This window comes from Plectropomus leopardus, chromosome 18 (genome assembly GCF_008729295.1).
Source record: "Plectropomus leopardus isolate mb chromosome 18, YSFRI_Pleo_2.0, whole genome shotgun sequence".
NCBI lineage: Eukaryota > Metazoa > Chordata > Actinopteri > Perciformes > Serranidae > Plectropomus > Plectropomus leopardus.
The window spans coordinates 361,780-372,644 of NC_056480.1; the positions used below are offsets into that span (position 1 = coordinate 361,780).

The following is a 10,865-nucleotide window of genomic DNA, read 5'->3' on the forward strand; positions in this document are numbered from 1 at the left end:
CTGAAAAAGTCATCAGCTGTGTTGTGCGACGTCTCCAGCGAGTTGAACGCTTGAACTCTTTTATTTGATTCTTTTCAGTGCGACCACTGAATCATCTGTGAGAGACAGCAAAACTTTTCTTTGAATTTTAGAACAGGCTATTTATCATGAAAAATACTGTATGAGATAACTTCTTCTCTGTGAAGTATACACGTTTGGATTATATGTATTTTGGGGCTGTTATTGTTTCGTTTGTGTTGCCTGCTCTCTCCCAGCATTTGCCTACATGAGACTGCTGTGCAGAGGACTTTAGATTTAGATGATAACACTTTAATCTCACATGTGGTCCATCTGTTCAGGTCTTCCATGTGTATTAGTGTGTGCATATGAGTTTAGTATTGGCTAGTTATCTAAAACTGTTGTTGTTGGAACTAGAGCTTAAATGCACAGGTCATTTCTCTTGTGGCTCTTTTTGGCAGTTGCATCATCAGGTGCATTACCGCCACCCTCTGGACTGGAGCTGTACTGACCCTGATTTACTCAGGAAAACAGAGACTGATTGTAATTAGACTGTCGTGGCTAACGGACTGGTTAATGCCAACCGAAGCTTATCAGATTGCATCTAAATTTAACCCAGATATGAGACATTTAAAATTGTCAAACGTTATATGAGATAAAAATATTTATTAAAGTCAAAGCCAGTATTTAATGTGGGTTAATGACATGAAGCGAGATGTATCAAAGGAAACAGGAACAACCTTCACTCAACACATACAAATATATTCATCAACTACGTGAACCAAAGTAAAGATAACCTGCGTTTCCATCTTTTTATTAACTGTTATTGTAATAATTCCTGCAGGACTACAGAATAAAAACAAATGTAGATGTATGGATGACTTGTAGTTTTTGCAGTATGAAGGGCAGAGGAGCAACATCTCTGTGATCCAGGTTATTCAGCATGTAACAGAAAAAAACACTTCAACAAATGTAAATGAAAATTGGTCTGATTTGGCAAAGCTGTTCCAACACCACCCACATTCATCACAGACCACAAAACATCTTTTTCTCACAGATCCAGTTCTTCTTATTATAATAGAAGTTTTGTCTCCATTGTTCTTGTTGGTTGCAGCATGTTGCAGCCGTCCTGTAGTCGTAATTTTCTGGCAGTCCTTGTTCCCAGAATCTGTAAGACAATTCAAAAGTCCTTTGAACAGGGCCTTAACTTGTGATTATTATCAATGTAACAAACTATTAAAGTTCACTCCAAATATTTATGTTATCTGTAATCAGTAAATTGATTTTAGTAACTTGTTTGTTTAGTTTTGTAAACTGATGTAATCTGTAAAAGCTGCCAATGAAAGAATTCATCTCTGTTCAGCACTTCCATCTCTGTTTTCAGTTATTTAAGGGATTGCACTTTATATAACTCGTCATTGCTAAAACTTTTTGTAAAAAAAATAGTTTGATTTCCTTATTTTACTGACAAACAGTAACTTTAGTGGAAATGTGACTGAAATAAAAAATACTTAAATTAAGATGTCTCACATGTCTGTCAGAGGTGATGTGTCCACCCATTCCCATTTATAACCACTGCCTCTGTGTTGTAGTCCAATCCAGGACTCTCCGTCCACACTCAGCTCAGTGACAAACTTCTAGTAGACAAGAGACAAAAATCAGCCATAACACACAGACGAGGGATCCACTCTTGTGCACTACACACTGAGGACTGAACACAACAGCATGATGGTGAATACACGTACAAGTTCATTTTTAGTTTTATCAGAAAGCATTTTAAAAAGAAAAGTAAACACGTAAACATATTTTCATGGTTTGTTTAAACAATTTAAGTCGTCTTCATTGATGTATAAATATAAACATACAGTCTTTAGCTCTTCGATTTTGATGATTGCAGAGGTCTTCGTACTCATGAAAAGGTTTCTGCAGTTTCTCTTATTCTGTTATTGTCTTTTACTTAAACATGGCTGATGAAAAACCTGAGATCAGACCATCTGGTGCTACTGTTATATCAACTTTATTTCATATTTATTCAAATCTTTCATTTTCATCAGGCTAAAAACAGACGTAACAGATCTCTGGCTGTTACATCTGTGATCACTGACGGTGAAACAAACACACTCACCTGTTCCTCTTTGCTGTCTATAACCACCAGATCTGCTCCTCTCTGCCGACAGTAATCTCTGCTTCCTTCCCAACTTTCCTTCTCATCAGATTTAAAGTAACAACTGCACCCAAATCTCCTCCATCCATCAGGACACCATTTACCTTTATGTTGAACAAGTGTTTCAAAGATAGATTTCATGTCATTCAGTGTCAAAGTGATAAAACTTGCAGTTTGGCAGTTGAGCTAAAGCTCTGTCTTGCCTTCCATGTTTCTTTTGGGTTATTTCCTCTGTATTTATTTCAATTTTTCACTTGTTTCACTGTTACTGTTTTGTATCATACTTTCTGTGACTTTCTGTCTGTAGCAAAACTGTTCAACGGCTTGAAACAATTGTAGTCAAAAGTGAAGACAGTCAACTTATATTATGTGAGTTTTTATCTTACAGGCGTTTGCTGTTAGTTTTCAAACTCTCACCTTTAATTGTGTCGTTCAGCTGCTTCACTTCATCCTGTAACTTGCACTGATTTCTGCTCAGTGTTTGGTAACTGTTTTGTAACTTAGTATAGTTGAATGTTAAGTCTTGAGAAAACAATAGATACATGTAAGACAGTATGGAAATATTTGTGCGCAGTGGGCAGTGGATCCTGTATATCATGATATTTTGAAATTGTTCTTACTTGACATTAGTTTGTGGAGCCAGCTGTAGTTGCTACTCAGTTCCTCATACCTGCTCTGCAGATGATGATGTCCCAAAGTGACTGAAAAATAAGAGAAGAGAAGAACAGTGTTTTCTTGCTGAGCTGTGGTGAAAAGGATGTCCTGGTAGTTGCGTGTTGGTTTGCTGCTGGGACACCAAACCAACAGCAACACTGGGACCACTTCATTTCACTCATATCAGCTTCAGCTGAATGTTAGTGCAGAAAGAAAACCGTCAATTTTGTCCCTCTTCTTTTATTTTATTTTTTCTTTTGGGGGGGTTGTCCATCCCTCCATCCCATTCTTGAACGCCATATCTCAAGTACACAGCACAAACGTTCACTTGGACTCAAGGATGAACTGATGTGATTTTGGTATTCAACTGAATTTCTGATTTCTGAACACCATATCTCAAATACACCTTGAGGATTTTTGTTTTTTTTTTTTTTTTTTCTAAATTTGGCACAAACATTCACTTAGACTCAAGGATAAACTAGTTAGGTCTCAGTGGTCATTGGTCAAAGGTCAAGGTGTGACCTTGCATCCAACTTATTCCTATGAACATGATATCTCTTCAGCGCTTTTAGGGAGTTTCTTGAAATTTAGCAACGGTTACTTAGTCTTAACACTGCACAGGTTAGAATTTGGTGGTCATAGGTCAAGGTCACTGTGACCTTGCATTCATCTCATTCTCGCATGGGAGCGTACAACCACGTGGCAATACTTCTAGTTCTTACATTTTCTTGTGTGAGAATGGGAGTGCTGAACGGGCAGTATGAACAGTGGGAATAGTTACAAAGACCGGTTACTTTGTCAGCAAATGTATGTCATGTTAGTTTTGTATTAAGACTTACAGAAAGATACGAATCTCTCCCTTAAAGCATGAGGCTGATGCTCCTCACCATTAGAGTGCATCAGTGAATACTGTTTCAGTATGTGGTGGTTGTGTGGTGTTGAATTTTCTCTTACGTAGTATGGATGAGAGGATGATTCCAGTTATCATCAGAAAGCACAGCACTCCAAAACAGTATGCAGCAATCCTGAAAGTCCTCCTTTGGACGGTCGGAGGGTGCTTCTCAGTGTGCAGTCCTAAAACACGGAGTGGGTTTTCATGAAGACAAAGATTATATTTTTCACTCAGTTTCTGTCATTCCCCTGTTTCGATAACATTTTACTCAGCAGCTTCACTGCTTTGGTTGGGTGACATTTTGGGAGTGTGGGAGTGACGAGACAAAGAGACTGAGTCACATCAAATCTGTTTACTCTCACAACAACAACACATGCTCAGGACAAACGCACAGTCAACCAGCAGGAAGACTACAACAAAGCTCTCTCCTCCATCTCCCAGAATCCCCTTCTGTCATATCTGGACTCTGCTAATCAAAGAAGCAGCAGTCTGGTGAATGTCTACGTAACATTTCTATAATGTGGGTCACCACAACATCTCTGTCACATTTTAAAGAAGTCATTTGAACACTCAAAACCAAGTACTGTTCTAATACTAACCAAGTAAAACAAATTTGACCTCATCTGAAATGTCTGAATTGCCCAGCTGACTCAACATTAAGCTGCGTTACAGTGACTTAGCATCTTCCCCTCTTCAATCTCTCTCACAATCTTTCTCCTCTCTGCATCAATAATTATATTCAGCAGACCTTCTAATGCTGCACTTCTCCTTTTCCTTTCCTGCGTGGTTTCTCTTTGCACTTTTATAAACTGTCTTTACCAGAATTAATGCCTCAGATCTCAGAAATGAAATATGTCAGTTAAATGATACTGTAAGACAGAATTATGACAAATGGTGCACAATGAAAAATGGCTTCCAGTTTGTGTTTTAGAAAAGCAACATGAGTCATAAACTCAGAGAGGTACTCAAGCAGAACATTATCCAAACTTCAACACTTACACTGTACATGTAGGCCTATAAAAAGACACATACATGGGCTACAGTTCCCTGGGACTGAAAAAAATCAGTCTAACAAGTTTAACTTAGTGTTAAAAGTACACCCGCACAAACAAATTAGCAAAATGACTTACGATGTATTGATATACAATATTTCAGCCCAGTCAGAAGTCACTAAGAAGAAGATGTTGGCATTGTACGGATCTGAAGTCACATTTGTATGTTTCATATATATCATACCAATGTTTTCTACGGAGAAATTGCTGCATTTACAGTCAGGATGGAACCACAAAAAGGGGTAGTTTATCAATATGTAGCTCGGTTTTTGCCAGGTTGCACCACCAAAACCAGCCCAAACATGTTCTCTTCCTCAACATTTTTTATGCCCACAACTAACCACATGCACAGCGTTGTTGAAACAATAAAAACGGAAAATTTAATCACATAACATAATACGGTACAAATGTCATGTATCCGTGGTTTGCAGAAATGTACAATGCCAACATTTACACTGGTCATTGGGCTGTATCATTTTTCACTCACCTTCTTTGTGTGACTGAATATCGGCGTGATCATCTCCGATAGTGTCCGTACTCTCGTAGATATCCACCTCTCTTTCCTCCCAGTCTATTTTGTCCTCCTGCACATCCCTGATATATCTCACTTTCTTTGATAAATCTGGTTTGGCATAAATTTCTGAGGACATTTTTAGAGGACTTTTGATGCACTGCTAACAGCGCTGTGTTGATCTGTTACTATGCTGCTGGTAAACTTTAATGTGTACTGGTAAAGTATGCAGTACTTTCTGTGCCAGAATATTCAATGATGTTATACGAGACACTAATGCTGCTGCCCGGCTTTTGTCTGGTTTCAGAGACGAACAAAAAGGAAGTACTAGTGTACACACCCACACACACACACACACACACACACACACACACACACACACACACACACACACACACACGCACACACACACCCACACACACTTACTTTACTTACTTACTTACTTATTCATTTAACTGCATTGTCAAGTATTTGGATTTAGGAAACTTTAAATTCATGGTTGTAAATCGTAAAAGAAAATAAACTTAGTTAAAGAATGGTGAGAGTTTTCTGTGGGCACCAATAAAATACACGCAGTAATAAATCTGCCCATATTTCTTCACACCTTGGTTTAACGCTACATACACACACGTACACAAACACACAGCAGCAGTTTGGCCAAAAGGAAATGTGGCCTTCTCATTTATTTCTGTCAAAGAAACCATGTTTTCCTGTTAAGTCAAGTGAAAATGTGACAGTGAATGAGTTGAAACAGATATTCTGCTTTGAAATACAGTTTTAGACTGTTTGTCTTTTAATCCATGACTTTACAATGAAGACTTTTACCACTGTGGGCCAGACTGCCCTGAAAATGATTGTGATGACACACAGAAAACTAAAATGTTATGGGTAGTGCTCCCCCACAAAGTCATAAGATTTGTATCATCAATCACAAAAATAGAGATTGCTTCAAGTCAAGTTTTTTTTTTTTTTTTTTGTGGTATGCAGTGTACTTCTTGGGATGTTTTGGTCCCCAGAGTTAGCTTTAGAGTGAGCGCTCCTCACTGTAGTCTGCTGTCTAATACAGGCAGCTGCTGGAGGAGACCAGGCTCTGTCCCACAAGGCTCTGAGATAACGTTATCTACTGCTTTCTGTGTAAAGGTGGTGAATTTACAGCCAACAGTAACTTAATGTGAGACAGTCTCCTGCTTTGTTTGATATCAAGCATCAGCAAAATGTTGCACATTTCCGATCCGTCGTGATCTGATTACGTGAATGTCACCGTCACACTGGACCTCTTTCAAGCTGTCAAACTCTGTTTGGTTAAAGACAGAACAAATAGTCCAATATTTATGTCGACCTGCCTCGTCTCGTTCAGCAGTAAAGGGCAGATTGCTGTGAAATTTAGAAGTCTGTGTTTTTCTTTGAATATTATTTTGTTTTCTTTATTATCATGAAGATTTCTGCCTTTTTGTAGTCAACCATGTTTCACACACACGAGTAATGTCTTACATTTAACTTTCTCATGTTTGTCTTTATTAAGATGTTTTTAAGGGAGGGCAGTAAGAGCTCATGATAAAGAGAGTAAAGGTCCTCAGCAAGAATCAAACCCATAACAACACAGCTGCATGTCACATGTCAGACTGAACAGATCCGTCTCTCACAGATCCATCGTTTGGATCCCTCGTTGGTTTGATCCCAGGGTCCCTTCAGATTAATGTATGCTGTCGATGCAGCCCCGTGTACAGGGTTAGGCGTCACCTCTGCCTGCCAGGGCCTGTCGAACAAACGTTATAATGTTTCACATAAAAGCCACAAAACATTATTGATCTCAGATTATGGATGCTGTGGTCTCATAAAATGAATTCAGGACTGACACTACACTGGACCTTCATATGTGTTTTCTTTATGTCTTTTAATGAATGTGTTCAGCTCAGAGGGCAGCTCGGAGGAGGCTCAATATAAACATGATGGCGCCCCCATGTGGTCGAGCAGTAGACTCTGAGTTCATCGCCCGGAGCCGTCAGTGCTTCAGCCTCTGAATGTGTTGGCACAAAGCGTGTCAAATTCAGCTCTTCAGATTTAGATTTTTTTACTGATTAAAATACACACTAATCTTTATTTTCAGTCCAACAGCTAAACGCCAAACACATCATGTTCCTCTGATGGCAAGTTCATCCATAGGAAGATTTTATATTAATTTATATTTATATTTATTCAGAAATACTAGCATTGTATGAAAACAAGATTTTTTAAAAAAAAAAAACATTTTTTCCAGTTAATAGCCATAAACAGTGAGTTTGACATATGATGATATTAAAAGAAACCAAAATGTTCTCACCAATAATTTGTATTTGATTCATCCACCCATTGCCATTCCCAAGCCTTTCCCCACTGGTCTTTCACTGGCTGCAGGCCGATCCAGGAATCTACATGTTCACTGACAGAATCCTAAAAATGTAGCAAAAGAGCAGATTATTATTCCTCTGTTAATACACTAATATTTCTGTGTAATAAATACACGCTTCATGTTCTGACCATTTCTGGAAGAAAGAAGTCCTCCAGGGGAAGTAGCAATGAAAAAGAAACACCACAATATAATCGTCTTGTTGTTGCAAATAATTTATACAATGTTTGTACAGGAAGTTTCTGTCCCAATCTTAAGGATCAATAAAAGTGATTGTTAGAAGTTGCCACTGTACTAAAGCAGTGTGTAATATGAGGGAGCCGCGTTCAGACTTGTTCTTTTAAATGTTAAAGTGTTCAATTCTGTTTAATAAGAGGAATAAGAATTAACAAACAATACTTAATCTACAACCTACCTAGTAATATCAGACACTTGCTTTTGGAGTAAAAACTAAGAGATTATAATTATTATAATAATATTAGATTAGAAGAATTACATTATAACTGAAAATACTCAATAACAGGGGTTTCTTTGTCTGACAGGAATTTCCAAAAGCAGTATAAACCCAAATATAATCGCGCACACCTACACTCATAAAATAAGCTTGTACAGAAACTTATGTCATGCAAAAAGTAGACATGCTGTACATACGCAGATGTAAACATGTCAGTAGACACTCACATGTTCAGCTTTGTCGTTTATTACCACCAGATCTGCTCCTCTGCTCTGACAGTCCCTCCTGCTCTCTGTCCAGCTTTTCCTCTCAGTGGATTTGAAGTAACATCTGCATCGAAATCTCCTCCACTCTGTTTATCCAGAGTTTCAGCAACAGCTTTCAAATAATTTAATGGCAAATATACACAAGACCTCAAATGTTCCTTTTTAAGTATTTCTCACCTGTGATGTTCCCCTTTGTCTGGTCCTCTGTCTGGCAGAAACTGTCACTCAGGTTGGTATAACGTCTCTGCAGCTCGTCATAACTGCTGCTGAGCTGGTTGTATTTCACAATGGCTGAACTATCTGGTTAAAACCAAAAACAAACAGCACAGTAAGTTAAAATCATACCCACTGATCAAGGTTTTGAGTGATTTGAGAGATGACATTAAAACAAGGACAAAGTCCTCACAGAGTCTGAACAGGACAACGACTCCAGCTACCAGCAGGGGGCCCAGGACCAGAGCAGCAGTTCTTAAAGGGTTTCTTTGCACAGCTGCGAGACGCCTTTGAGTATGTGCTCCTGTGTACACAGAGAACACATTTTCATTGAGGCAGCTCGTCTGAACAGACAAGAACCAAGACATTAAGGATCCTATTTAATGACTGAGGATGTAAAATGTTGCATTTGCAAGGGAAATGCCCCCCAAATTTTTTTTTTTATAATAACGAGAGCCAGTAAACAGTGAGTGGATTAATTTTCCAATAAAATATAATCTTTCACTTACATTTCAGTTCTCATCCATCGTCTCGTATTGTTGTCTTTATTAAATTGATTGACATTTGCGATATTGCTATTTCCTCATATATTGGTGATAATTCATTATTAAAGCATTGATTAATTTTATGTCTGTTCTTACATCTGTTTTTTTAAATTTATTTGTTTATTTTTGTCGTAGTACCTGATTTGAAAATACTTCTTCCATTTTGTCACTTTTTTGTGTCACTCTGAAAACCCCATGAAAAGCACACATGAAAAGAAAAACACAGTAATAATATGTATTGATTATACAGAATTTTAATACCTACGTACCCCCACCCTGTGTGGAAATATCACCACGATGGTCCGTGTCCACATTCTCGTAGTTGTCCTCCAGAGTCTCCACCCTCTCCCCGCCGTCCTCTCTGGCTCCTCTGCAGTATCTCACATTCTTTGTCAAATTTGAATTTTCACAAATGTTTGAAGCCATTTTAAGGTGAAAAACATGTGAAAAGTCAGTTTTACAGGAGTCAATGCTGCTGTCTCTGTTTCTGTCTCTGGCCCTCTGTTCAAACGACCACATTAAGGAAGTGTTGACAGAATAACACCCTCACATTTTCAGGAAACACATGTCCGAGCTACATTTTTGAGATTTGTGATCTGTGGTTTGTCAATTCTGCTAGAGCACTGAAAAATGTCCACAGAATTCAGATTGTTTGCAGATAATGACGTTAAAATGTCTGCTGTGCTGCTGTGTCACAGAATAGACTAGAAAGGGGTGAAAAACTATGCTTAAACCCCCGAACTGTGTAGCACGGCAACCGTTGTGAATATAACAGGGCCAAATGATGGAATAGAAACAGCACATCTTGGGCCAAACGATGAACATGAACTGACAGATGGTTTTAAAATGTCCTATTTTTAACATCTCATCCTGAAGCAACAATTCGGCTGATACGGCCGTGCTGCAGATGTAATATAGTCGGTTATCATCACTGCCGCCATTTTGTCAAAGCCATCATTTCAAGCTATCAGATGTTACACCCTCAAAACAGAGTCATAAAAACCAGATGTGACCAAACTCAGAACTGAGGAAGAAAAAGCTTTAGAAAACGGTTAGGAACCGTATTTGGCTTTTCAAAGTCTGATGTGAAGCATCAGCAATGGATTTTCCTGTTTCTGTGATTACCAATCCCTGTAATCAAATGTATTTTTGGCGAGGCTCAGACTTGGTGGTATTGACAGTAAAATCGTGTATTTATTGCAACAGTCTTAGAGAGTGTGATCAGATAGCATTCAGGTATGATATGACTCCCCGTCCCACAGCTGAAGACGAAACTCACAGGACTTATACAAACAGCCATGAAGATTGTCTGGAAAAATGAATATCATTATCTTCAGCTTCTGTGTGAGGAGTCTGTGCTTACGGAGGCGCAGAAGTGAACGACCCAACACACATCCCAAACCCTGAGTTTCAGCTGATGCCCTCAGGCCGACGGTTCGGACGGCCGAACCGTAGATTAAACCGGTATAAAAAAACCCGTTCAGTCCATTCTCTTCTAAGATACTAAACAGCAATAAGTCATTTTTTATGAATTTGAATACCTTATCTTTGACCTTACCTTACCTTATCTTTGACCTTACCTTACCTTATCTTTGACCTTACCTTACCTTTCACCATACCTTACCTTACCTTACCTTAGCTTACTTTGCCTTACCTTAGCTTACTTTACCTAACCTTACCTTATCTTTGACCTTACCTTACCTTTCACCTTACCTTACCTTACCTTACCTA

The 10,865-nt window shown here is 38.5% G+C and overlaps 3 protein-coding genes across 5 annotated transcripts in view; 1 reads left to right on the forward strand and 2 right to left on the reverse strand.

Annotated features, from left to right (window-relative positions):
* The window catches only part of LOC121957675 (collagen alpha-1(XIV) chain-like), a 206,127-nt gene that overhangs the window by 177,679 nt on the left and 17,583 nt on the right, over positions 1 to 10,865 (forward strand).
* LOC121957677 (CD209 antigen-like protein E) lies at positions 647 to 5,571 on the reverse strand. Of its 3 annotated transcripts, none has more exons than XM_042506404.1 (7): positions 5,247 to 5,571; positions 3,770 to 3,889; positions 2,782 to 2,862; positions 2,579 to 2,683; positions 2,123 to 2,265; positions 1,528 to 1,631; positions 647 to 1,165 (listed from the first exon to the last, which is right to left on the reverse strand). In XM_042506404.1, exons 1-7 carry the CDS (start codon positions 5,407 to 5,409, stop codon positions 1,024 to 1,026), a joined length of 858 nt encoding a protein of 285 aa, XP_042362338.1. In that variant the 5' UTR covers positions 5,410 to 5,571; the 3' UTR covers positions 647 to 1,023. The 3 variants fall into 3 exon arrangements, with proteins under 3 accessions (XP_042362338.1, XP_042362337.1, XP_042362340.1); XM_042506403.1 differs by having other exon boundaries at positions 1,528 to 1,634; XM_042506406.1 differs by lacking the exon at positions 2,579 to 2,683 and having other exon boundaries at positions 1,528 to 1,634.
* On the reverse strand, positions 6,355 to 9,632 carry LOC121957678 (hepatic lectin-like). Its single transcript, XM_042506407.1, has 6 exons — positions 9,404 to 9,632; positions 8,783 to 8,893; positions 8,554 to 8,676; positions 8,338 to 8,462; positions 7,591 to 7,700; positions 6,355 to 7,026 (listed from the first exon to the last, which is right to left on the reverse strand). The coding sequence occupies exons 1-6, from the start codon at positions 9,558 to 9,560 to the stop codon at positions 6,888 to 6,890; spliced, it is 765 nt and encodes a 254-aa protein (XP_042362341.1). The 5' UTR covers positions 9,561 to 9,632; the 3' UTR covers positions 6,355 to 6,887.